The 26697-nt window shown below is 51.7% G+C and overlaps 9 protein-coding genes across 9 annotated transcripts; 4 read left to right on the forward strand and 5 right to left on the reverse strand.

Moving 5' to 3' along the window:
* Window positions 1-534: 534 nt before the first annotated feature.
* N7468_004573 (putative phosphoketolase) lies at window positions 535-3360 on the reverse strand (the record flags this gene model as incomplete). Its single annotated transcript, XM_058473870.1, has 9 exons — window positions 535-572; window positions 629-1134; window positions 1200-1453; window positions 1522-2142; window positions 2204-2513; window positions 2567-2719; window positions 2769-3003; window positions 3067-3141; window positions 3198-3360. 9 exons carry the CDS (start codon window positions 3358-3360, stop codon window positions 535-537), a joined length of 2355 nt encoding a protein of 784 aa, XP_058332873.1.
* Window positions 3361-3853: 493 nt separating this feature from the next.
* N7468_004574 (uncharacterized protein) lies at window positions 3854-5512 on the forward strand (the record flags this gene model as incomplete). The annotated part of the gene is made up of 5 exons (XM_058473871.1): window positions 3854-4233; window positions 4305-4619; window positions 4673-4735; window positions 4812-4884; window positions 4940-5512. The coding sequence occupies 5 exons, from the start codon at window positions 3854-3856 to the stop codon at window positions 5510-5512; spliced, it is 1404 nt and encodes a 467-aa protein (XP_058332874.1).
* Window positions 5513-6353: 841 nt separating this feature from the next.
* N7468_004575 (uncharacterized protein) lies at window positions 6354-6566 on the reverse strand (the record flags this gene model as incomplete). The annotated part of the gene is made up of 1 exon (XM_058473872.1): window positions 6354-6566. One exon carries the CDS (start codon window positions 6564-6566, stop codon window positions 6354-6356), a length of 213 nt encoding a protein of 70 aa, XP_058332875.1.
* Window positions 6567-14156: 7590 nt separating this feature from the next.
* On the forward strand, window positions 14157-15256 carry N7468_004576 (Rab family GTPase; the record flags this gene model as incomplete). The annotated part of the gene is made up of 3 exons (XM_058473873.1): window positions 14157-14240; window positions 14301-14364; window positions 14625-15256. The coding sequence occupies 3 exons, from the start codon at window positions 14157-14159 to the stop codon at window positions 15254-15256; spliced, it is 780 nt and encodes a 259-aa protein (XP_058332876.1).
* A 512-nt stretch (window positions 15257-15768) lies between these two features.
* On the forward strand, window positions 15769-16843 carry N7468_004577 (40S ribosomal protein eS7; the record flags this gene model as incomplete). The annotated part of the gene is made up of 3 exons (XM_058473874.1): window positions 15769-15924; window positions 16290-16372; window positions 16480-16843. The coding sequence occupies 3 exons, from the start codon at window positions 15769-15771 to the stop codon at window positions 16841-16843; spliced, it is 603 nt and encodes a 200-aa protein (XP_058332877.1).
* Window positions 16844-17495: 652 nt separating this feature from the next.
* Window positions 17496-19451, reverse strand: N7468_004578 (putative dynactin Arp1 p62 subunit RO2; the record flags this gene model as incomplete). The annotated part of the gene is made up of 3 exons (XM_058473875.1): window positions 17496-18137; window positions 18197-19001; window positions 19054-19451. The coding sequence occupies 3 exons, from the start codon at window positions 19449-19451 to the stop codon at window positions 17496-17498; spliced, it is 1845 nt and encodes a 614-aa protein (XP_058332878.1).
* A 567-nt stretch (window positions 19452-20018) lies between these two features.
* Window positions 20019-21208, forward strand: N7468_004579 (uncharacterized protein; the record flags this gene model as incomplete). Its single annotated transcript, XM_058473876.1, is given in 3 exon segments — window positions 20019-20270; window positions 20365-20589; window positions 20600-21208. The coding sequence occupies 3 exon segments, from the start codon at window positions 20019-20021 to the stop codon at window positions 21206-21208; spliced, it is 1086 nt and encodes a 361-aa protein (XP_058332879.1).
* Window positions 21209-21410: 202 nt separating this feature from the next.
* On the reverse strand, window positions 21411-22074 carry N7468_004580 (actin-related protein 2/3 complex subunit 5 family protein; the record flags this gene model as incomplete). The annotated part of the gene is made up of 2 exons (XM_058473877.1): window positions 21411-21636; window positions 21716-22074. 2 exons carry the CDS (start codon window positions 22072-22074, stop codon window positions 21411-21413), a joined length of 585 nt encoding a protein of 194 aa, XP_058332880.1.
* A 752-nt stretch (window positions 22075-22826) lies between these two features.
* On the reverse strand, window positions 22827-25504 carry N7468_004581 (putative glutaminase; the record flags this gene model as incomplete). Its single annotated transcript, XM_058473878.1, has 5 exons — window positions 22827-23462; window positions 23523-23653; window positions 23705-24713; window positions 24769-25168; window positions 25236-25504. 5 exons carry the CDS (start codon window positions 25502-25504, stop codon window positions 22827-22829), a joined length of 2445 nt encoding a protein of 814 aa, XP_058332881.1.
* Window positions 25505-26697: the final 1193 nt, after the last annotated feature.

The raw sequence follows: 26697 nt of genomic DNA on the forward strand, positions 1-26697 counted from the left end.
TGAGATTGCTAATGCAGTTTTCTCCAAGTCCATGTTTAAGCGAATGACAAATCCCCGTGGTTGGGAGGTGAAGCGATTCAGAGATTCTATAGACCGTCTTCCCTTTTGGGTAAAGCTTCGCCGGGCTCGCCGAGCTCGCCGGGACTCAAAAGACCAACCCGCCAATCATGGGCTTCAGCGTGAACCTCACAAAAGTCGCTGGGTCCTAATATAGTAACTGTCTAGCCGGCTAAACAGTTTTGCACCCTTAGTGTGCATTGTCACATCACCATCCTATCTACCTCATGGTTTTGATGAGCTTCCAGTGGTCAGGTTCCAGAATAGAGAATGACCGATTCTAGCAGGAAGCAATAATGGGCGGTCGACTCCTTACCATCCACCTGAGTGCTGTCGCCGTGTTTCAGTCAAAGGCCAGGCTACTAGAAATACCAGGGAAGGCGTATTCTGATGGAGGGGTGCATAATAAGATTAACGCATCAAATCACTAAATCATGAAAGCTTCTGTCTCTAGACCTGATCCACATTCACCACCATTCAGTTGAACTTCGGGACATCGTACAAGCCGTCGGGGTCTACCACCATTCACATTAGTATATCATATTTTTCCACTTGAGATTCTTTCACTAACCTTGGTGATGCGCAAGGATGTATTTCCTTGATTCGGCAATGTCATGACCGAACCCTGCTTGCAGCTCTTGACTTGCAATCTGAACCTTTGGATTGTGCCTGGCAGCACCTGCCACAGCCGCCTGCGCGACGTGGTAACGCGAAGTGTGATTCAGAATCATCATATCAAACGGCGTGGTTGTACTGCCTTCTTCCATGTAACCGGCGATGGAAACCCTCTCGAGGCGCGGGCGACCAAATAGCAAGCCCTGCAGCTCTGTCGGATAGCCATGGTAATTGAAGTGAATTGGTTTATCCGGAGTAAATAGATTGTCAAATGACTCGGTGGACAACGCATGAGGGTGAGAATTAGCGGTCTCTAGAATCATCAGGTCCGTGACATTGACCACGCGGACGCGCAGAGAAGGCGCTCGCTTTCGAAGGAGGGCCGCTGCTGCAATGACTTCAAACATCACCTCAACTCCAATACCTACCAGCACCACGTCTGGGTTAATTCCTTCGTCGGTGCTGCAGAATTTCCAAACAGATGCCCCAGCACGGCAGTGGCTCTCGGCTTCCTCTGCCGAGAGTACACGGGAGTGGGCTGCTTCGCGCCGACCATAAGATTGACATGGTCTTTCGAACGCAGGCAATGATTCACAGTCGATAGGAAGGTATTCGCATCAGGCGGCAGATAAACTCTGGCGGCGGTGGGCTTGAGTTTCAACAATGCCCCGATGAACGATGGGTTCTGGTGTGAGAAGCCGTTGTGTTCCTGTCGAGTCCAGGTGCTTGTTTCGATATAGTTGATGCTGGCGATCGATGCGTGCCATTTGGTCTCCTCGGCCTGTGACAAGGATGAGACAACGATGAGCAAGGAAGCAATATAACACATAACAAAGAGATCTCTCATACCATTTTCATGAATTTGGAATATTGCACCATCATCGTGTGAATAATCCCAAGGAAACTTTCATAGGAAGGGAAGAGAGCCACTCTGCCAGTCAAGGTATACCCCTGCATGAAGCCCTGGCACAGATGCTCACTCAGGACCTCAATGACACGACCTCCACGGGCGTTGGAAAACTCGTCCCATTGGAAGTTCCGGTTGGTACTTTCGAGGGCCGCACCAAGCTTGTTGCTCTCCAGTTCGTCAGGCGAGAACAGTCGCACGCTGTGTGGATTCTGAATGAAAACTTCATTTATTAGCTTGCCCACCGATTTCATGGCGCTTTCTTCAGTCCCGGGCTTGGCGCAGAACTTTTCCCATTCTGGTAGCTTGGGCGCCGTATAGGCATTGTAGGCTTCAATTCGCTGTCCAAGCTTCTTGGCGTTCTCTGTGGGAATGACAGATTTGATCTCGTCGATTGCATCACCGTTCGAAGTGAAAAGCTCCTGAGGGCCATAACCTTCGAGCCACTTCTGAAGCAAATCCAACTCTTCTTTGTCTGACTTGGCTTTTGGCAGTGGGACCTGGTGGGAGTGGAAAGACCCCTCAATGAACTGCCCATGGAGCTGCTTAGGTCCAGACCATCCCTGTTTCGCTGAATCAGTGTCACGCTCCACCTATCTAGATTCTCCCCACGAGTGAACTCACTTTGGGTGTTCGGAGGATCAACATTGGCCATCGCGGTTTGATAATTGGTTTCCCGGATCGGGCGGCCTGCTGAATCTTGTGGATCTCGTCGATCGCCCAAGCCATTGAGCAGTGGAGGTCTGTGTCAATATCATTCAGATCCTCCACAATCCGTACCTGATATCCATATCCACTGAAAAGAGCCAGGAGCTCCTTGTTATCCATGCACCCGAAGATAGTCCGCTCGCTGATCTTGAATCCATTGACATGGAGGATCGGCAGGACAGCACCGGACTCCTTCGGATCAAGATACTTGATAGCGTGCCAAGATCTGCCACTGTCAGCGCCTTTGCGTAATGATTCTTGCGATTTGGAGATACGAACGTAGCTGTTGGGCCTGTCTCAGCCTCTCCATCACCAACAATGCAGGGCACAATCAAGTCTGGGTTGTCCATAACGGCACCGAATGATACCGCCAATGCATATCCAAGTTCTCCACCTTCATGGATTGCACCGGGGGTCTCGGCGTTTATATGGCTGTGGAACTGTTAGTCCAGAAATTCCGGCTGTGGTACAGGGAGCTGACCTTGGAAGCCCTGCAGTCGTGCTGAAGGTAGAAACAAGCTGGTGAAGCCCCTTCGCGTCCCGCGAGTACTGAGGATAGAATTTCTCCAGCGATCCTTCTAGCCATAGAGCAGCCAGAATTGCGGGTGCTCCGTGTCCTGGGCCGACGACAAGAAGCATATCTAGATTCTTCGTTCGGATGAGGTAGTTGAGGTGAGAATAGACGAGAATGAGACCAGGACATGTTCCCCAGTGACCTGAATAGATAGAATTTCATAAGTGACTTTGTTTTTCCTGGTAAGCGAGGGGACAAATCGTACCCAGCAGGCGTGGCTTGATATCGTCAAAGGTGATCTTCCGTTTCAAAAGAGTATTATCCTGCAGGAAAATCATAGCTGCCATTCTTTAGCTCCATGCCCGATCACTCAAGGAGAATACGCGATGTGTATACCTGCGGCGATATAGGCCGCTGCCCTTCTGAATTTGATCAAGGCATCACAGGCCTTTTGGTCCAGCGTCTCATTTGGAAGGCTGATTCGGAGATCATAGAGGCTGTCTGGCAGGTGGGAAGGCAAAGGCTGGGGATTTGGGCGGTCGATCACTTCTCCTGGCATTGTGACTACTAGTACCTGCTGAGGTCTTCAACCAGTGCCTTCGAAAGTTGCTGATGAAAGTATCCATTAGTGCCAGTCGCGGATGACCCGGATGGCCCGGATGACAGTGACGGTGTGGTTTCTCACTTCAAGTTCAGGTTGTTCCAAGGTTGGAACTCGAATGGTATGCAAGTCCTGGGGCTTGAGAGGGCACGATATGTTTCTAAAGATTTGGCGGGCGTTGCGAAGGGAGAATCCAAGTTCACAACCTATCTAGATGAGACTAATGGGACGACACTGGTACTAGTAGTCCATGATTCAATAAATTACTAAGGATGGTGTCATTCAAGTTATGTTTTATCCAGGCCTTGCTTGCAATTGAGTACTTAGTGTGAAGTGCGACGTCACCATTCCCTCATACCCGGACACTATTTCCGCCATCAGAACCAAGTTGCTCACAGCTATTTATCGCGCTCGAAGAAGTTTTGAGCTCTCCCAGGATTGTGAATGCAACATGGCTAAGAAAATCCTCTCCGTCAATGCGGGCTCGTCGTCGGTCAAAGCGACCTTTTACACGCTTGAGAACCCGCCCGCCGTTATCGCCGAAGCGCAAGTTTCAGGCATCACTGCCCCACCGCCCGTTTTCAAATACAAAGGTGGCTCGAAAAAGAACATCAAGGAGGAGCTGAAGGAGCAGATTAATTCACCACAGGACGCATTCAAATATATTCTGCATCGTTGTTTCAATGACCCTGAGCTCTCTGGTGTAGCCAGCAAAGACGATCTGGCCTATATCTGCCACCGAGTGGTCCACGGCGGCGACTATGGAGCGTCGGTCGAGATCAATGATGAGACTATACACCACCTCGAGGAACTAGAGGATCTTGCGCCGCTGTAAGTTCTTAAGAGTCTTAGTATAGCTGGAAACCCCGCCAACCGCCAAACTAACCATGAGCTTTATCTAGACATAATTCATCTGCGCTGGGGATCATCAAACTCTGCCAGAAAGAACTCCCAGGCGTAACAAGCATTACATGCTTCGACACAGCTTTCCACAACACTCTCCCCGACCACGTGAAAACATACGCCATAAACCAAGATATCGCCAAAGCAAACGGGCTGCGCAAATACGGCTTCCATGGAATAAGCTACTCCTTCATCCTCCGATCGGTGGCCCAATTCCTCGGTAAACCAGCCGAGAAGACCAACGTGATCGCAATGCATCTCGGTAGTGGAGCCTCGATCTGCGCGATCAAGGAAGGGAAGTCAATCGATACCTCGTGAGCACATGAAGTACCCCAATGAACAAGGGCCACTCAACTAACGCGGCTAGAATGGGCCTGACTCCAGTGACAGGACTCCCTGGTGCGACTCGAAGTGGTGATATTGATCCCTCGTGAGTTTGTCCCGGTGTACATTTTCCCGATGCCATCCTCTCTCCTCTCGTGGTCGAATGCTAAACGCGGCTCCAGATTGGTGTTCCACTACACGAGCGATGCCGGCAAGCTGAGTCCGGCCAGCACAAAGGATATGCATATTAGCACGGTATCGGGTCTTGCCCACCCTGCGACATAAAGCACGGAAGCTGACTGTATACCAGGCGGAAGAGATCCTGAACAAGAAATCCGGCTGGAAGTCATTGACGGGTACGACCGACTTCGGCGAAATTGCCGTCGACAACGCCCCGCCCTCGCATAAGCTCGCTTTTGATATTTTGGTCGATCGCGTGCTGGGGTATATCGGGAACTACTTCCTCAAACTAGACGGGCGGGTAGACGCTTTGGTGTTTGCCGGCGGGATTGGCGAGAAAAGCGCATTGCTACGGCAAGCACTCTGCGCGCGATGCGAGAGTCTAGGCGTGTCGATCAATGCTGAAGAGAATGACAAAGGCCCCGATAACGAGACAGTGAAGGATATCTCCCAGGGATCCGGCAAGGGGCCGCGGGTGCTGATTTGCCAGACCGATGAGCAGGTGAGATTCTTTCCCGATCGCTGGTGGTGGTTCTTTGCTAATTGGCGATTTTTACCCCTCAGTTCGAGATGGCATACCATTGTGTTTGCTCGCGGGCACACTGAGGCGTCGCGCCGTGGCGACCTTGGAAACAAGATTGTGGGATTCCTGGAAGCTACAAATGCAGATGTGACAGGTGGATATGTGGATACGTGGGCTTGAAATATTTTGGCTATGACATAGATCAACAAAGCCGGAGAGATCCGCAAGGATCTCCGATTGAGATTTGCCAGGAACGCGGTCGGAGGGGGGTCCTTTCGAGGTTGATTGGCCCTCAGCTTGTGGGCGGAGTACGTAAAGAAATAGACGGAGGCGGTCCCTACATTCCAGTGTCCTGTATCGATTTTGTGAGCGTCCGCGATGATTCGGTCTAGAATGCTGAGCCATGGTCATTGGTCGCACTACGTATTCTTGCGGGCAGAATCCATGGATGTATCACATTAGCTATGACGGAGCTACCAAATGCGATAGCTTGCATTCGGATACGCGATCGCGCCAGACATCCCCCAGCCCGGGGGTGTAGCGCCATGGATGCGAGAAAGGGTTCTTGGAGAGGGTAGGATCGTGTGGCAGCTTGATGTGACCAGAGCAAACCTTGGGTAAATAGAATGAAGCATGCTAATCATTAAGGGACCTTTGGATCCCGATGGATCTGCGCCAAGCGCTCGAGTCCAAGACAGAGAGATCCGAGAGCTGCGATAATGTACTCCGTACATCACCCAGCAGCTCGCCCATTTGTTTACATATTTGGTCCGAGACTCCGGATGTAAAGAGATGCAGCAGATGTACCTGATAATGCAAGCCGCAGGTCAAACAATGTTGCACAGGGTGAAGTGATCGCTGCTGCAGGAGATGTTGTGCTTTGCAGCGCAACTCTGCACTCCGCAGCCTGCACTCTGCAGCTATTGTAAGAGCCGAGGACTCACCACGACAAGACCTCAAAGGATACATATTTCAGGGGCTCTAAAGGAGGGGGGGTTCTTTCGTATCTCACAACCTTGAGCTAAGTGAGCACATTTTGAGTCAAAGACTCCACTGAACCGCTAGCGTCCATGGGGGAAAACAGGCGTTGCTCGTTGAATGGCCGCGGAAGTTGGAGCACCGAAGCCGGATCCCAGAAAATAGTTCCAAGTGGGTCGACCTTGCCGAGTGTCTTCGCATTGTTCTCTGTTTGGTTCGATCCATCGACACCAAGGCTGTAATCTTCTGCCCCCATGCTTCTAGCCTAGACTCTGCTGCATCACCGTGAACTAGGTGATGCAGGCCGATGGAGACCCCATCGCCAAAGGGGTGGGGGATGGGCGCACCAGACCCGGCAGGGAGGAAGTGCTGATGATCTCTCCCGACAACATGGGTGCTGGGGCGGTGGAGCTTCGGCGATCGTCATTTTTTCGATTTCCTTTCCCCCCCCAAGCACGCTTGACACCTGCGAGGTGTCCTGCCGTAAATGGAGATGTCACTCGATACCTGAACTAGGAGCCGGAATCTCCACTCCTCTGGACTCTGGACGCGTTCCGGCTGGCTCATCCTAGCAGAGACGGCTAATGCTGGCGGATGTCCCCGTGGTGCAGTTTCCCGCCGATCTTCAGCCAGCCGATAGTTCGAGGCGTACGAAGTACCTGTTCGGTGGAAGTCAGAGAGATCGAGATGGTGCTCAAAAACAAGTCTAGAAGCGGACCGGAATCCCAGGTGGTGTTTCCCCGAGAAAGAAAAGGACGGGTCCAGCCTTGACAGCCCGCCAAAATCCCCGTAGGGAGCCCCGGCTTGCCCTTTTCAGGATTCCATCGTGGATCATTCGATCCAAATGCTCGGGCAAGCGCAGTTTCCTTCTTTCACGCCGTTGCGGAGTACACCGTACCAGCGGAATACGATCCGGGCCCGGCCGCGAGAAGCCAGTTGTTCCAGAAGGCTTCTTTTTAATGGGTTCCAGAAACCCTTTTTGGGCCTAAGGATCGTCCGGCTTCTCTTCCGCGATAATCTAGCGATTCGCCTTGGAATTTGGGCCTGTAATCTGCCCTATCCCAGCCCGAGGATTTTCGTTGGGTGGCTAGGAATAAAGTAGGGTGAGGAGATTTTCTAAAAAAAAGCTAAAAACATAAACTAAAATGGGGATCACAAGCCTCCTTCCTAATAATCAGAAAAGGGAAAAAGAAAATCACAGGTTCTAGGCAGTGATTCTGCGACTAATCAACAGGTGACCGACGAGACACCCAAAATACGCGCTGCGGACAAAGCGAATAACGTTCGCCACAATTTTTGGGTAGTTGACACATCGATCGGCTGTCAAATCGTACAAAGAATTGGATGTCAAAGCTAGTGGCTCCCCCCCCCCCCTGCTTGTCCATCAGCTGCAAGGCGATCAATGTATGTCCACGATGGCCCCTGTTCTCAACGCCACTTGAAAGGCGCACTGCATGTACATTGGAACGGCCAGTGTCGACCTGGCGGTATACCGCGACCGGAAGATTCCACTGTTATTGATGTGCATCCTGCATGATCAGCAAAGGGAAGAGGTACTTTTGAATCCTTTTTTCCATTTTGTGGCTACCGAATCCCTGCCCTTGGGACCCCAAGGAGCCTGCAGGGAGCACGACCCCATCCATACTGATACAGGTCACAATCTCAATACCTTGATAAGTCGGGCTCAGCAGCGGTTCATGCATTACAGGTAAACCTTGTTCCCGCGCGGGTGGACTAATGCATCGAGCCGAAGTCTGGAGACGCGTTTCCAGGAACCCGCTGTGGCGAGGGCATTTGACTGGGTCGCGTCTCTCGTTCCAAAAGAACCGACGCCGTGGTCCGATTGACCGTTGCTAGCGTCAGGGGGAGGAAGATAATCTCACTCTACGTCAAACACAGTCGCGATCCAACGCGCTTGCGGACGGCTTTTCTTTTCTTTTTTTCTTTTTGCTTCCTTTTCATCTCAGCGTGCCCGGAATCTCTTAAATGGGAAGCTCGACGGAGAGTGCCCGCGAAGGCTTTTGGCTTTTCTTCGGGATTACCCAAGCCATTGGGTCTTGAAAGCGTTCTGGAAGGGTCGCGTCCACAGTAAACGGGTCTTTCTCTCCCGTTTCTAGCCTCGTTCTAGCTGTGAGACAAACGGGGGCTTTCCCGAGGGAGTTTAGTAGTCGGGCCCACCAAAGAAACGGAATCATGTTCTTCTCTCCGGCGGATTGCCCTCCCCTATTTTTCCTTACCGTGAGCCCCCCCAAGTTCCACTGGGGGAATCGAGCTGCAACGTAAATTACCGGCCCATAAATTGGGGCTTCTCAACCGCGTGCGGCCCACTATGGATCAACAACAAGCCCCATCTTGGGGCCAGTTTAGTCCCCTTGTCTTGGGTCCGCTATCATTACGAATAGGAGACTCGGGGCCTAGCCGCAGGGAAGACAAAGGTGGCTGGGGAGATAATTTTGCACCTATGGCAAGGGCCAGTACGGAAGAGAGATGGTGGCTTCTCGCGACCTCCTTTTTCTGGTCCCGTGGAGAAGCCTCTGCCCGTCTTTCTCGATCTCGCCAACGGCTGGCGGACTCAATTCCGCGGGTAGATCATTCAGGCCCGATGACAGAGTACAATTGCTTCTCCTATGGAAATCCCCGACGCCACAGACTTCATACTTTTGTCAATAGGATGTCTATGGCGGGTGCGGTTACGTTGGTCAACTTCAGCCCCTCGGAGAAAGTATAACCTGTATGGAACACGTCGACCTCGATATTTGTCAAAATCATCGTCGCTTTGCCCACAAACCGCTGAAAGCGCTGGACTTGTCAGAGGTTGGCCTTTGAGAAGCCCTTTTGTTAGACAGCCACAAATAGACCGAAAAATCGAACCTCGAGTGAAACAGGTTCTCCCTGAGGTGGCGCTGGATCGAAGGAATTGATAGCGAATAGTGTTTTGGCGTTTTTTTTTTCCTGACAGGGGGGGTTTGGGAAATTTCGCAGAATGGGGAAACACCCCCAGGCTACCAATGACGAGTTCCAGAGTGGCGAGAAAGGGCGGACGCAGCTATAAGCTTGCGGTATTCTACCTCGAAGGAATCAACAAATCCTCGAGATATGGGGGTGGAGCTCCCGGGACTTTGTAACTGCTTTCTGCAGTTCGCGGACCACCGAGAGAAGAAATCCAGAAGGGTTGGATGGAGCATTTTTACCCAGGCTTGTATCGTTACATACCCCGATGTGATTGACCCGAGCTATCGGGTATGGAAAGGCTAGAAGGGAAGAAGAATGTTCATACGTAACCGAGACCGGAGTGGGCTTGTTCGGGATTCCTGATTTGACTTCTTTCGACCCACCTGCGACGGAGCCCCGTAGTGCGCCCTAGGAAGATCCACCTTCCCCCTTATGATGAATCCCTGATCCCATCACGTCGAGCTTCAGACGGGGAATATCGGTTGGTTCGTGATACTCTATGTGGGCGCCTACGCCAGGATGTACTGGCCACGAGATCAGACGGGCAAAAAAAAGTAAAGAGAATAATACGAGGCGCCAAAAAAAAGCAACAGGTTGTTTGTTTCGCAATCTTGAGACATTCAACGGGCGTCGGGCGCGACCACAAAGGAAAAGTGATCACACCACGATCGGCTTTGTTGGAATCGAGGATTGGTGGTGGGATGCAACCATGGGGGAGTAGAAGAAAGCGCTATTGGCCGGGGGCCAGACCTAGGGCTTCCCGGGACCCTTCCTGATGGGAAAGAGAGATAACGGACTCGAAGAATAGAAACCGTCCAGGTTGGCATGCAAACCTTGTGAGAAGCCAAGCGTCTGGTCTTGATTACCTCGATTACCTTGATTACCCGGGGGATGTGCAATAGCGAGGTGCTAGCCTGCTTTTAGTCTGTTAGGGGGGGAGGGGAGCCTAGGTATCATATGTCACTGGGAAAGACACGCTCCGCCTATAACCATCGTCGGCACTAGCTAGGATGTTGTCCGGAACGAACATAGGTTAAACAGCCCAAGTGACCCATCCGCCCGAACGACCGAACCACGCGAGAGACGGATTGAACCAAGGGTAGACCTGCTCGGATGGATCCGCCTCTTGTTCCTGCCTCCCCTGCTCCACTTTGGAACATGCCCCGGGGCTCTGGTTCTGAGCTTCCTGGTGGGGATAGAACGGAGTACAGATTACATGTCGAGAAATCCCCGAAGCCTGTACGGAGTAAGTTCAAGAGAACGAGGGAAAGACCTGAGATGTCTTTCAAGGTTCTTCCCGAGGCGCGGGATCAACCCTGGAAGGCGCGAAGCAACCTATCGAATCTAAAGTTGCTGCATCGTACTTTTGGAAGAGGCTAGGGTCCCCAGATGCAATACATCCACGACAAAAGTTGACGGATCGCATTAGAGGTGATCTACGGAGTACGTGACGTTGGGAAAGGGGGTGTCTACATCTTGCATCGCATCTGGCATTGGGGCTTTTTGTTTTTTTGGAGCCTGTTCCCCAGGGACGGGAGAGCCGCTCGACTGCTAAACAAAGAATTTATGGATCCCAGGAAGCCCCAGAAGCCCCAGAAGCTTATGATTGTCTCCTTTTCCGTCTCTTTGGGATTTTTTGCCCTTTTAGTAATCGGATTTTAGCTTTTCTGGTAATTTCCCTTTTCCACTTTTCCATTCCTTTTTTTTTTCTACTTTCTTTTTTTTTCTTTTTTTTTTTCCCCCCCTTTTTCTGATTTGACTGTTCCATGTCGTCCCTTTTTTTTAGGTCCCCGGTTTGACTATTTTGTATTTATCATTTATTTATTATTTTACCAAAATTTCGTTCAAGGGATGGTTTTCGCTTTACGTTCCCCCATACTAGCCCAACACGTAGTCTCCTTCAGATTAAAAATTCAATTCGTGAAATCATTAAAGAAAAATAATTTATCACAAGATCGTCCCGTGCCTCTAGACTAAGCGCCTATATCTATGCAATCGCCCCCCCTGGGATTTCGGAGATTCTTCTAGTTAAACATTTATTATGACCTCTACCCTCGACCTCTGAACATACTTGCCGACCGCCACCCCTACCCGCCCTGTGCTCTCCCTTCTCTCCCTTGGGCTGTTGGTTTTCAACCGGATCTACCGGACCCAAGTTCCGCGGCACTTCTCCTTTCCCAGGGCCTCCCTTGCCGGCTTAGCTATCCCTTCTCGCCGTTATTGCTGGTTGAGATCGCGATTTTCATGGCCTTGATTCTGCAGCCACCCTCGCGCTTATCATTTTGATTTTCTGGTGTCTTTTCTTTTTCCTGTTCGGGGAGAACTATCCGTGCGATTCGGCGGTAGTACAAAATAAAAGCCAGCGACGACCTGCCGAGCCTCTTTGCTGCAAGAAGGGAAGAAAAAAGAAAAAGCCAAACCGCCTTTATTTGTCGCCCCGTCACATTCCTGCCTACTGCTGGCGCCCGCGTTGTCCTAGTGGTCATCTTTTAAAAAGGATATCCTACCTGTTTCCGATCTCGACTGCACCCACATCACCGCCGCCGCCATCCTTGTCGACAACCACATTTATTCTATTCTAGCCGTTTTTCGCTAGGGGGTGGGATTGGGTAGTTCGTTTGCCGGCTCTCGAAACCACCGGTTAGAACTACTTTATAAGAACCGTTCCTGGTGTCTACTTGGTACGTTCTTCATCTCATTCTCCAGCCTTCAAATCCTCCCAACTTCACCGTGAAAACCCGCCTTTGTGCCAAACCCATCTAACGATGATCTCTCCAGACCTTACTATGATTCTTCGAGACCTGTCGGCCTTCAACATGGGACGCGGTGCTTACGATACAACCGGTGTGAAGAAGCCTGGTGCTCCGCAACCACCACCAAAATAATTCTGTTTTCCATGATACCCTCAATCCTCTCTGTTCGCGCAGCGGCAGGGGACATTGCCTGTGATGGCTGCACCTTGAAGAGCTATGTTTAGAGCTTTCACCCTATTTCGGTATGTCTGAAAAGCAAGCCTCATTTTGGGCATCGAGCTAACAGTATTGCTAGACATCTGTATCACTATTCGAACTTGCCTTTCTTTTTTTTTTTCGGTCACATTATTTGCTGTCTATTCGCCACCGGCCTCGCGCAATCATATACCCACTTTTAATCCTCTCTCTTGCATCGGTTTCGGATCCCCAGCGTCGACTTTTTCTTTCAACCTTTCTCGTCTTCGCGTTCTCATCTTCTCGTCCCGACTACCTCGAAAACTCTATCTACCGACTCAACCCTTTCTACCTCCCTCCGATACGATTACCGAGATTCCTTCTTCTTTTTTTTTTTTTTGGTTTTGATCTCAAAAAGTTCATTATGTGTTTATTTACGCGCGGTCCTTTTGATTTGATTGGTTCTCCGACGGCGTTTTGGGATAGATGGAAGGAACTTGGGATGCATGGACTGATACCTGAAGAACCTAGATTTTTCGACCTCGCGGTCATTTGCAACATTTGCTGATTCTATTTTGGGATGTTTCTCTATTGCTCTGTACTTGTACGTGTACTTTTTATGTTTTGATGTCTGTATCATACTCTGCGCCTTGCAATACCAGCGCCGATTTCCCTTTGTCCCCATCGGAGACTTCGGTCTAGACCGTGGTCGAACGCGCCGCCACTCCCCCAACGTGGTTTCGTAAACAGCTAGTAATGACCGACTGTCGTGTTCCTTGACATTTTGATAGCTGCGCCAAGGGGCGTCTAGCGCGTCGGGCAGATTTGCTTGGGGACTAATGCCGAGTCCAGGAACCGCCAGTCTGATTCCTGATGCGGTCCTTGTCAATGCATCGGCAGAGACGTTCCGAGTAGGGTTTGGCACCCGGCATCATCTCGCATACCCATTGGGCACTAGTCTACACCAGGAACGAGGTTCGTGCTTACTGTCGTGCCGTCTTTTTTTTTTCTTTTTCAAAAAAAAAAAAGAAAAGAAGAAAAAACCACAGTTTTAAGCTGCGTAGGGTTTTGACGATGATCGTCGACCCGCGGGGTCGGTGGTGAGGTTTCTTGGTAACCAATGCATGTGCCACCGGGACAGCGGATTCCATTCAATCCAAGAATTTGCGTTAGATCCGTCACTGCGCTGGCAAGTAGTGCCCAATCAGTGGGAAAGTGTTCGTTGACTCATAGCAGGGACGGTCCTTGTCATGAGGTGCTAGTCCTACTGGGCCCATCTTGGTGACGAATTGCGACAGTAGGATATCCCTGGCATTTGGTATTTTGGTATTATCTGCATTGGTACTTCACTGTATATGCTGTCTGCTGATCAAGCTTTTCTAGAATGGAACTGAGAGGAAGCGCTTGCAGAGAAGATCCAGATATGTATGCAGCTATTCTCCATGTAGGAATTTGACATCGAACTATGGAACCTGAGGCGCTCAATGGCTACGGTCATTTCAACCCGTATCCAGAGCCATAGGCTAATACTAAAAGACTTGGATTGTGGGGACCTCATCAATCCAGATACTATCCAGTAATTATGCTGTTCATGGTCCACTTTGTGGGAGTATACTGTGCAAACCATCCCGTGACTTGATTTGACGCTAATCTGCATTCGGTAACCGCATCATCATTATCGACCTCCGCCTCCGGACGGACTCTCTGACCATCTCCCGCGGATTGCGGCATCTTCTGAACTGCATCTAATTATCCCACTTGACTTTTGGGAACATACGAGAAGACTCTTCGTGTGTTTCAGCTCCTGTCTCACCAGCCCGGCTCTCGACCTGAACGGCGGAGGTTTCAGCTGAGCATTGCCAGCTCATCCTTCTGCCTGACCACCGATTGTTTGACAGGCGTCGCTTTCTGCACGACGGCCTGATCCGTGCTTTTTCTCACTTTCCGCTATCTCCGCTTCATCCATCATGTCAGAATCAGCTAGCGGAAACGCCCCGAAACCAAGCAGCAGCGTCAAACTCGTGTTGCTTGGAGAGGCCGCTGTTGGCAAGGTATGGTCCTCATCGCCACGTCACGCGGGAGCCAATAGCTGATGAGTATTAACTTGCCAGTCGTCTCTCGTCCTGCGATTCGTCAACGATGATTTCCAAGAGAACAAGGAGCCAACGATCGGCGGTAAGCGATACCCTCTATCTCAACCCCCGTCTCATGTGCGCGATACTCTCATGGCCCAAAGTCGTATCCTATTCTTGCTAGCCGTAATTTACGGCAAAGTGAATATGTCAAAGGAACCGTCACTGGGTTACACTGGGGGCGATCCATCCGGGAGGGTTGTCATGTCCCATCAGCTCTATTTAGCCCCCAACGGATCGCCTTAGCATTGGCGTAGCATGCGAGTTGACAGGTCAGAATATTTTGCTAACGTCACCGCCCAGCCGCCTTTCTGACTCAGAAATGCTCGCTTCCGACACGTACTATCAAATTTGAGATCTGGGATACCGCCGGCCAAGAGCGATTCGCCTCGCTTGCTCCGATGTACTACCGCAACGCGCAAGCAGCCCTTGTCGTTTACGATGTCACCAAGCCTTCCTCGTTGACCAAGGCGAAACACTGGGTGGCTGAGCTGCAACGTCAAGCAAGCCCGGGAATTGTCATCGCCCTGGTTGGTAACAAGCTGGATCTGACCAATGACGGTGGTGATGCGTCGAGCGCCTCGCCTTCCGCCAGAGAGCCCGAATCAGCCGAGGGAGACGAGGAAGGTGCCGGGCAGGAGGAGGGAGACGCCCAGGATGCCACGCCGGGTGATGCACGAAAGGTTTCTACTCGCGAGGCTAGCACATATGCCGAGGAGGAGAGCCTTTTGTTCTTTGAGACCAGTGCCAAGACTGGAACCAATGTGGTGGATGTCTTCACTGCCATCGCTAATGCGATTCCAGAAAGTAGTCTGAAGACCGGCAAGGGCCCTGCTGCTGGTCAAACTGGGTTGGGTGGTCGCGCTGCAGACGAATCCCGAGTAAACCTTGGAGATCGGAATACGGCAACTGCGAAGGAGGGTTGTGCTTGCTGATATTAAGCAATAGCATGTTTCCCCTTTCCTTCTTCCGTTTCCTTCTTGTCTTCTCCTTCGTTTTGCGAAATCGATTTCCCCTGTTTTCATGGGTACAGGCGTCTCTCTTTGTTTTCTAGCTGGTTGAATTTCGTTGTGTGTTCATTTGATCAATCAGACCAGTGTCTATTGCATGTTCTGTAGTATAGTATTCCTTCCGGGATGAACCTTCCTCGATAGACTGAAGTCAAAGAAAGCCTACTATTGCATTTCTCTGCCGTAAAAGCGGCACTCCAGATAACAGAAATCTTTCCTGCGTATACTTGACTGTGCAGGGCGTACATCGACCGGCCAATCAGAGCCTGCTCCAGGGCAGCCCCGGTCACGGGACCAAACCGCGGTACTAACCGTGTTTGGACTAGTGTCTACTAAGCGAAAGTGCCGATCCCACACGAAATTCCCCAATTACTTCTTGATAGCGAGTTCATTCCCCTCAGCCGACACTCCGACAAGCCACCCTCGCCGTCGCAATCATGTCTGCCATCAACAAGATTGCCCTCAACTCGCCCTCCCGGCAGAACCCCTCCGAGTTGGAGACCGCCATCGCTGGCGCCCTCTTCGATCTCGAGAGCAACACCCAGGATCTGAAGGCCACCCTTCGTCCTCTGCAGTTCGCCTCTGCCCGCGAGGTAAGAAATTTGCGCCTTCGCAATTCGAGCTATCCAGGATCTCCTTCAACAATTATTCCTTGGTGCGCGGAAATGTGTGATTGGAGCGACCAATGTCGATTCCAGTGTGGATTTTCGAGCAATACAATGGACATCCGATTTTGTCATAATTGTGTCGAAGCATATCAGCATTGGGAGAGACATTGCCCACGGTCATACCTGGCGCACAACATCCAGTCACAGGATCTTTATTTCGTTGTCGTTCCTGGATTGTTTGGATTCGAAGTTTTTATTTTTTATATATTTTTTTCTTATTTCATCCCCGTGCTTCTCCGTGCGCACATTGCACTTAAGCATCCCAATTGCTAACTTTACTTCTCTATCAGGTTGAGGTCGGCCACGGCAAGAAGGCTATTGTCATCTTCGTCCCCGTTCCCCTTCTCCAGGGTTTCCACAAGATCCAGCAGCGGTAAGAAAGAACACACGGAGCAGAAGCCTAGTTGCATGAGGCGAAGCAAAAAAAAAAAAAAAGAAGTGAACAGAGGGAACTGACGTGTGGATTCTTTACAACAACAGCCTGACCCGCGAGCTGGAGAAGAAGTTCTCTGACCGCCACGTCCTCTTCGTCGCTCAGCGCCGTATCCTCCCCCGCCCCAAGCGCTCCGTCAACTCCCGCACCACCCAGACCCAGAAGCGTCCCCGCTCTCGCACTCTGACGGCTGTCCACGACGCCATTCTCAGCGACCTGGTCTACCCCGTCGAGATTGTCGGCAAGCGCATCCGCACCAAGGAGGATGGTAGCAAGACCCTCAAGGTTGTCCTTGACGAGAAGGAGAAGGGTGGTGTTGACCACCGCCTCGATGCCTACGGTGAGGTCTACCGTCGTCTGACCGGCCGCACCGTTGCCTTCGAGTTCCCCCAGAGCAGTGCTGAGTACTAAGCTCGTCGCTTTTTTTTCTGTTGAGGGATAAAAGGGAGGTTGGTGTATGGGGGGTTGCTTGTTTCTAGGGTGTTTGAAACTCAACTAGATTCAAGAGCATGATGGGTTTAAGACCAAAAAATGCATTCACGGGTTTTTCTTGATTTACGTGCCCCATGGCCATTGGCTTGGTCCGGTGCTGAATTCCATCCAAGCCGTGTTTTTTTTTCTCTTTAATGAGGATGGGATGGGATATGTGATAAAATATTCCAATTGATACATTCCGATTCGATCTGTTCTATAATGTAAGACTTAGCTTAGTCTTGTAGGGTTTCATGTCCTGCCATTGCTGCATTCCCGAGCCTTTGGGGCACTCGCTTGCTACCCATGGGTAAGTAGCCTGAGTATCGAGCGTCACCATGGTGAGAGTAATAGCCTTCTCTCGGAAGAAGAGAAGTTCGAGTCGCTGGCCGCCACTCACTTCTCTAAAATCCCCTAGACCTTTTGCCCCGTGTCCGATACATTGGGGTCAATGGAATCTAATTCTTGAAGTCCGGGTAGATAATAGATTATAAATTGTACATATACGACAAAAAGCTAATCACACTCGGGGGGGGTATGGGGCCTATCTTCCACGTAAAAAGACAAAACACATATCAACCAAAAGATCGAACTAGAATGAAGGCTGAATTCGACCAACCCCAAGAACCATCCAATAAGCCAACTCCCTCGCCACCAGATCATCGGGCTTAGAAGCCTTCCCGACGTCCTGCTGCTCAAGCTGGCCTTCCGCATCCCACTCCATGTGCACGAAGACCGGAATCTCCAACACATCCTCATCAGGCTGCGCAGGAGCAGAGCCAGCACCGCTACGCACCTCCCCATCTCCTCCGCCAGCATCAGCATCGGAGCTAGGAAGCGTCCCCGGAACAACCTCAAGTACAACAGTCGTCCAATTACGACCCTTATCCCAGACCTTCCCAGCCTCGGGAACCTTCTCTGCAGCCCTGAGCTTCGGATCTGTCGTGAGAGGCGCAGATGCCCCCTGCAGCGCCTCATCCCAGACATCACTATTCGCACCGATGTCAAATTGCGGCGAAAGCACAGTAACCTTCGATGCAACACGGCCTGGCGTCACGGATGGCGTGGCGAGGGTGACCCGGACAGGATCAAACATGTGGTTCTTTAGCGTGAGAAGCACATGGATAGGGCGAAGCGGGGTGAGCGCGTTCAGGTCGGGATTCGGCGACGGAGCAGACGCAGCGGATGTTGACGAGGGAGAGCCAGGGGCCGTAGTGACGGCAGCGGGATATAGCTGAGCGCAATGAGACGGATACGGAAGCGCGTAGACTGGGGCTTCGTCTCAGGCTTGACGAGGATGTGCTTGCAGGCTTTGCAGCGCTTGGCTCGCTTTGTGCGGAGGAGGACTGGGAGTGGGAGCAAGTCGTCTGTAAATCGCACGTCCGGTGATTGTTCTGCGCGCTGTGCGATGGAGGCTACGCCGTCCCAGCCGCCTTCAGCGGAGCGAAGGCGGGAAATGACTGGGTCTGGGTTGGGAGTGGCGCTGATGCGGAGGCCTTCGCTGGGGGTGAGGGCTTCGCGCATAACAGGGGGTTTTGATTTGGCTTTTTTGTTTCCGCCGTAGAGACTGCCCAGGCGTGTCGAAGAGGTGTAAAGTGACATGAGACGATTGAGAGCTCCAGGGGATGAGAAGCCGAAGTCTGAACCTAGAGGGTCGCTGGGTGAAGTTGATGTTTCGGAAATTTGGTTGCGGTAGAATGATTTCAGGGCAGCAAATTGGGCCTCTGCGTTGGATGGCGTTGCCGTTTGGTCCTGTTTGGTAATATGTTGGTCTGAGGGGGCTTCGCGATTACCTGCTTGCTCGTCGACAGAAGCCAAATTGGACAAAGGCGATTTGAGATCTGCAAATGCTCGGGAGCCCTGCCTGGTCCGTGTATCAAAGGGCGGCGCAGCGGTGGTATCTGTCATTTTTTGTAACTGGCTGCGAATATTGGTTGGCTTATCGAACTTGATGCCGATGTCAAGTGTTGTCCACATGCAATAGCTGCAAGACAAGACCCAGGGACCTTGTTGACTCCCACCACCGGTGACACTTTCAATCGTACTCACAGCAAGAGGAGCTGTGCAAATTGGGCAATTGAAGCAGTTACGGCCACAGCTGGTTGAAGTATTAGTAGGACCCATTCGCATATCGAGAGCAAGTACATTACCGATTGCCATCGCTTTTGACCATGCTGCTAGGGGTTTCGAAGAGACAGCTCGGGCAGAACCAGCTCACAATCTCTTCCGTTATGCATCGTGGGCATTTTATTTGGTGACAATCTTCGCAGTAGAGTAATTGTTCTGGCGGGTACATAGAGAAATTAGATCGCGGAGATCTGGGATCGAACGTCTGCTCTTCCTCTTCTTCTTCTTCCTCCTCCTCGTCGGAATCTTCTTTATGTTCATTATTTGTAGAATCTTTCGAGTCTCCTCCGGCGGTCTGTTCTCCTTGCTCGGGCGTTTGCTTCTGTGATCCCTCTCTCGACTTGCGTTTCCTTGCGGGGTCAGGGACGGGCGTATCGGCACAAGGGCACGAGACGTATGTGTAGGGGAATGGACGAGACATTGCGAATGTGAACTGCCGTATGCAACCTCAAAATATGCTAAGGCGTGATGCAAAGCGATTATTCCATCCTTTCTGTTGGCGGGGTGGGAGACGAGACGATGAAGGAGATAGGGGTTGGAAGGCGGGATTGCGAGATTATCGTACGAGAAGGAGGACCCTGATGAACTTGCAGTCCAGTTGAAGTTAGCGACACTGCATCAGCACGATAAAACATAGGGCTGCCCATGAGGACAGTTCAGTCGTGGGGAGGGGAACTGGTGCCCGGGGATTGAATGGCATACCAAAGCACTGTCAAAAAAAGAACGAGTAGCCCAGTCTAGCGCAGAGCACGTACGATATCGACAAAGATACCCTAAAAGCAGAAGCGCTCGCGCTGGACAGCAGCCAATGGCGGGCGCGAAAAAAAAAAAAGCGCCTGAAGTCGCGGAAGTTGAGCTGCGGAGGTCCGCAACAACAATCGACGTCAGTTTACAAAATTCGGGGCTCGCCCACTCTCCATCTCCACCTTTGCCATCTACAAACGCAGCAGGCAAGATGGCCTAAGGACCTAGTACAATATCCATATCTATGATACAGAGAGTCCACGCTGTTGCTATGAATCCTCTTTATACCGTTCGCGCGGCCGCGCCGCGGCGAGTCTTTGCCAGAGCCTCTATCCGAACCTACGCCAGCCAAACACCCGGCAACCCCATGCTTGAAGTATTCAACCGCAAAACAAAGCATCTTCAAAAGGACCGTGCAGCACAGAATGTCGAGGAAAGCAGGAAAGTCGACTACTTGAAAGATGAGGTAGCAATGCGATTATGCGAGCGGTTACTGGTGAGCGATTTCCCCCTCGCAGCAGAAGCAGCCTGCGAGAGCTGCAAAGAAACACACCATGAGTTAACCGGGTCCATCGGGGTCGGATGAATAGGACATCAAACGCGATTTCCCCCAAGTACTTGACCTCGGCGCAAACAGCTGCAACATTGCGCGGGCACTGACCATGCCTAACCTCGACACGGCCGCTCCGGAAGGCACATTGACGCCGCCGCTGGCAGAGCGCATACAAAAGCTGACGTGCGTAGAGACATCGCGCGCTCTCCTCCACCGGGACGAAGACCTTCCGTTCAATAAAGAGATCGATCTCACCCGCGACGTGATTCCAGACTTGGAGACGCTTCCCCTATGCACCCAACTCGTTTGATGCAGTCTTGTCGTCACTTTCAATCCACTGGGTCAATGACCTACCTGCGCTGCTTGCGCAGGTCAATACCATTCTTAAGCCTGACAGCCCTTTCATCGGAGTGATGTTTGGTGGGGACACGCTCTTTGAGCTACGAGGGTCAATGCAGCTGGCTGATCTCGAACGCCGGGGTGGTGTGAGCCCGCACGTCTCGCCACTGGCGGATGTGAAGGACGTCGGCAGCCTTTTGACCCGCGCTGGGTTCAAGATGCTTACGGTTGACGTGGAGGATATTGTCGTGGAATTTCCGGATACATTTGCTCTCATGCAAGATCTGCAGGCTATGGGCGAGAGCAATGCTATCATGCATCGAGAGGCTGGTCCCTTGTCGCGCGATGTGCTCCTAGCCAACGAGGCTATCTATCGAGCTTTGCACATGGAGGACGGGGCCCCGGGCATCCCGGCAACTTTCAGAATGATCTACATGATCGGCTGGAAGGAGGGGAAGGACCAGCCCCAGCCTTTACAGCGTGGTACTGGTGATATCAACTTGACGGAAGTACTGGGCGGTGGAGATTTCTCCAAAAAATGAGTCCATCCCCTCTCCATCCCAAAAAGAAGGGGACAAAATAGTCTCAACATAATGGTTTTTTTTATCAGTCTCTCAATGTACAACAATTACGCTGAAAGCCACTCGTAAAGAAGATCGTGTGAAACAAGAACCTGTTGGGAATGCAATAAGCCTCTACCAATAAACCGCAAGCAGCTCGTAACAAGTCGACCAGTTCTCATCCTCAGACCGTCCGGCGGTCGGTCATTACCCGGACGATACACCCAGTTCCTGCCACTTCGACGAGCTTCTCGTGCCAATTGAGCAGCACACTCATCTGCTGGCCACCGCCACCCTCGCCCACATTGCGGGCCTGGATCTGCGAGAAGCCCCCCGTGCTCTGTGGGGAGATGGTGTTGCGTGGGGATTGGCCTCCGCCGCTGGGGCCACTCGAGGACATGCCCTTGTAGCTATTTCTCGTTAGGGTATGTGGTCAGGAATGAGGGCCGCTTCTTGTCGTGGCCCAAGGCAGACGAGGTGGGCACTTACATATACTTCATCAAGCAATCCGCCCGCTCGGCTCCGCCGTCTCCGCCGCAGACGCTCTCGAGCACTCGTGTCATGTCTGCCTGTCGGATACCCTGCAGCACTTCTGTGACCGTGGCCATGTGTACCTCCTTCGCCCGGTCGTCGCCGCCGAGCGGCGCGGTGTCCAGCGCCGCGCGCAGGGCACCCTCGGTGTCACCACCGCGCAGTAATTGGCGGACCTGGCTTGCCACATTGGCAGCGTCACTGGAGGTCTCGGGCGCAGGCAGGTTGGCGGGGAGTAGGGTTTCCATGGGGAAATTGACCGACGACTCGGGGTCGAGCTGGTCGATGTTGATGGTGCGGTAATTGAGTTGCGACATGGTGGCGAGTACTCCTTTTATACACGGGCGGCAAGCTTGGGAAAGGGGAATCAGGGATTAGCTCCTGGAAGCTGTATTTTCCTAGGCACCACGGCTGAGGTGTATTGGATCCTGGAGCTCGTAGGTGGGATCGAAGTGGGCTGTGAGCCGGGGTAGGAGTTCGCCGGGGAGGGAGGGGAATTGAGGATTGGATTGGATGAACCAATCGAAGAACCTGAACGTAGTTTCTGATGAGCGAGATTCAGAAGGTCGATTGTGTATTGCAGTTCAATCTCCCAGGGTATGCGATCAGACAGGGTGCGGAGGCAGTGCTGGTAACCTAACGGCTTGATCAATCCCCACCGCCAAAGGGCAAATGGGTGGGGAGTTAACATGGCCTCAGGCAGAAAAAAGTATAGGGAGTCAACTCCAGCTACTGATCCACCAACTCAACAAGGAATTGAGGTATAGTATACAACATACGCCATCAGAGGAGAGTACATTTTCCTGTGATGGTATTAGCGAATGCTTGGTAAATCATTGGACGCTGCCCTGGGGAGTTCTTTCTAAATTGTGAGTGGATATATTACTAGTAAGAATTACATTGTTTGAAAACTATGATGGTAAATCGTGCCTTAGATTGTTCAAACGGTAAATACTACATACTGCTTTTCCAGGAGCTTAATATCAACTCGATAGACTCGAGTGGCAAGAGGCTTTCCCAAACCCCTTTCAAGTTTGGGACATTGGTCCACATCACCAAACTATGTAGATCACAGCTCATCTCCTGCGTAACGGCTACGGGTAGGACGCTCGAAGTCGACAGCTGCAGTCTCGGCAGTATCATACCATGCCTGCAAAGTCTTTTGGTCAACATCGTCCAAGAAAGACAGACCAGGCATAGCACGACCACCGCAGGCACGCTGGAGAGCCAGGAAAGCAAAATGGCCACCAATGACGGGACGAGCAAAGAAGTTCGGGCCGGGGAAGTTGCCATCGCCCTCGGTCTGGTGAAGATCCGTGAATGGGCGGTCGGTAACAGTCTCGTTGACCCATTTGGCGACAGACTCAAGGATCTCAGTACGAACGGGCTTCGACGTAACTGCCATTGAGAAGAACTCCCAGTCGGTCTTTGTGTATAGATGCCGGCTGTCAAGAGGCAGACCGTATTTCTGCCGCACGTAGTGGTACCACACTGATTGCTTCTGGTAGATGTGGCGGGGAACGAACCCTGGCGATGTATTCGAAGAGTTGTCGGCTCCGTCAAGGTGGAAGCAGAGCTGGGCGTCGGCGTACAGGTTGTAGATGGTTGTCCAAGACCCATACCAGTCGTAGGCCAGTTTGGCGTGGGTGCCATCGCGGGACATGCCCTTCTCTTCCCACTTGGCGACGTAGTCACCGGCAATAGTCTATATTTCAGTTGAGTACTCTGTTCTAGCATTTGATTTAATGTGGGCAATCTTTCGTACCTTGAAGTATCTAGCATCATCATCATGCCCGGTAAGCTCAGCGAGCTTGGCCATCGCATTAATACCAACAATACCTTTCAGGGCAAGGTTGGTCTGCAGAGCCAGCCAGCCAGCAAAATCATCGGTAGAAACTACACGTGGGTCAGTGAATGCTTTGGAGCTCCATGGTAAGTCGGACTTACGTTGGTTGGCAGGTTCGAGAGAGAACTCCACCAGATATCCAGTCCACTGCTTCCATAGTCGGTAGCTACGTTTGACCCATTTCTTAGCAAGGTTCTTGCCAGCTATGCCCCCTCCCCATTTACCATCTTGGTGGGCAATTCCTGACTGCACTTGGAGGTCATTGAGAGGGAAGAACCCGGATGACTCGCTTGAGTAGACAGGAGGATTGCTACCCTGGCTTGACCACATGGAAGAGGCTTCAGATGCCCCTTCATACTGCAGGGAGTTTGCAATGGCAAGACCCATGATCAAAATATTGCCACACTCCTCCACTGGCATGTATTCGTCCTTGCCATCAGGGTGTCCAGTAGCATTGGGGAAGTGGGTTCCCAGATCATGCATCGCATAGGTATTCGGGTATTGACCGCTCAACATATGCTCAATCAAAGGCTCCAAGAGATAAGCTAGCCAACGCGGGTTGGTATACAAGAAGAAGGGGAAAGCAGGGAAGATGACATCGATGGTTTGGAAGTTTCCGTTGGAGGAAATCTCCTTCAGGAACAAAATGGGGTTATCTGGGGTTCCCGAGAATGTGGTTGCTCCCAGCACCTGGCGTGCGGAGAGAGCAACAATATCAACATAGTCTTCCGCGCCGGAGAGATAAGCGTCATCGGCAAGCTGGTGGGAATAGTTGGATGCAAGAGAGATGGCCGCGGCGTGGTCGTTATAGTGGAATTCCAGGAGCTCTTCAGTAGTAGGGAACCACGATTCCCAGAGCGGTCGCATCTGAGTTAATCCCCGAGCGGATGCGTACTGGACAACGGGGAATTGAATGAGAGCGATCGTAAAGGTCACGCTGTCGGCAGTTCGCTTGAAAGACTCGCCGAGATTGAATGTCTTGGAGAACGCGAAGACAGGCGAACGGTCTCGAATGGCACGCAATTCTCCATCGTTCTCGTTCCCAAGGACACCAGCGCTGGCAAATGCTTTCCTGACCTTACCAGCCTCTCCTGACTCAAAATATGCGTCCTACACCAAGTTAGAACAACGTAAACTAAGATGTATTGTGTGCGTAGATGCTTACAGCAGGTCCAGTGAAATGGATCGTGCCCCATTCGGCTCGGTCACGGATCTCCGAAAGGTGGAGCTCGTTTTCCCTTCGAACCTGCCATCTCTGGAGGCTTGGCTTTTTGTCGCTAGCTTGCACAGCGTTATGCTGCCAGTTCAGCTGGGAACCAGTGTCACCACTGACCCAGCGTCCGTCAATGTCTATGTAAACGTTGACTGGAACTTCGCCATGTACATCAACTGTGATGTAAGAAGCCGGAATCGACTGTCGCAAAGTCGATGTGGGCGTAATTGGAGAGAGGAACGAGACAGTAATTTCAATGGGGGCTGGGCTTCCTGTATCAATCCGGTAGGTCAAGTTGGTCGTGGATGCGTCGTAGTTGTGACCGAGATACTCAGGGTAGTGGACGTTATATCTATGGAGACACCGATTCAGTTCTCGTGTTAAGATACCCTACACTGACAGAGAAATACGGCTCTTACCCTTCGTTTTTGTCCAGGGAATCCTGGGGCTTGCCAACAAGCGGATAAACGGAGCCCTTGCTGGGGACATGGGCTAACACAGAGAGCCCAACTTCCTCTCCGGTATAAAACATAGGCCATTTGGACCAAGGTGCTTCACGGGCATTTCCCAGCCAAGTGCTCAAGTAAGGGTTGCGCACGATGAGCGGCAGTACTGGCGGTGTAAGCGATGATGCTGTTGTGACGGCCGCCTGAGCGACGACCGCCAGCACGGCAAGCGACAGCTGCATGGTGGTGCAGCAGTTACGATAAGGATTGGCAGATGGTCAGGGTCGGTTAAAACTAGGGGAGGTGATGACGAAGGATGAAACGAAGGGGTCCAGGAATGCGAAATGCGGGGAAATGCAGGTTGCGCTGGGATCCGAGGATCGATGCTGGGGAAGTTTGCCTAGATCTTCGCCCTGCGGCCGCGAATAACCAAGTAGATGCTATAATAAGAGGCCCCGCCTATCCAATTCTGTTCTCCTGGCAACAGGGTACATCCTCGCGTCCCTAGACCAGAGCACTCAGCTCAACGCTCCGCTGCGTTGGTTGTCCTTTTCTCCGATGATGTCATGCGGAGATTATTTCGAGGATGCGACTAAAAGCCCGAACATCGTCGATCTCGATCTGAAGCACATGCGCCTCGAGGCATCGCTCGACCCCAGTGGATGACTGCCGCATGATCTTGTGCAATTGGCCTTCTTGAACGGCCCCTTACATGGTGACACGACAGCGGATGGCTGAAATATGGGGCCAAAGATTACACTGCCTGTTGCTCCGTGTCACTCCTCGTAGTTCGCGTACAGGACTTCAAATAGATGAAGAGGGAATTAGAAGAATGAACTTTTTCCCGAGAACTATCTCTGCGGGGAAGGTCCTTATAGCTACGGGCCTTGGAAGTGAAACCCTAAAAACTAGCTACTGCAATTTGCGCGTGCTAAAGTCGCGTGTGCCCGCACCACCAACGCCCGCGGACGCAGAGGCATTTCAGACCACGCGAAGTTACCCTCTCGAGTTTTCGCGGTCTGGTAACTTTGCATACTTGCATACCTTGGTGGCGTACATTCCATCAATTCGTAGAAGCCATTCAATCATACCAATAATGGCGTCAACGATCATGAGATATCCGAGCCCGGTTGAGGGCAAATCCTCATAAATCAAAAACACAAGCCAAGGTCGCCAGGGCAAAGGCCCGCAAGCAGCTCAAGAAAGGGCGCCTCCACGGTAACGCCAATGCTGTTTTCAGGCTAGCAGACTCGGGCCACACCAAAACCGTGGACGCGTGCTCAACACGACCTGTGGGGCTTCGTCCGTGCTCTATACAAAGCTAGTACCGCAAAAGTATACGCGATTGACGCGACCGTTTCTAGTTCTCTTCTCTTCCAATTCCCTTCTGTCCAACACGTCAATCCGTTGAATTGTTTCAATTGTTTCAATTGTT

Source organism: Penicillium chermesinum, assembly GCF_028974085.1.
Source record: "Penicillium chermesinum strain IBT 19713 chromosome Unknown utg000003l:1.0-5111272.0:1.0-5115320.0, whole genome shotgun sequence".
NCBI classification, from domain to species: Eukaryota; Fungi; Ascomycota; class Eurotiomycetes; order Eurotiales; family Aspergillaceae; genus Penicillium; species Penicillium chermesinum.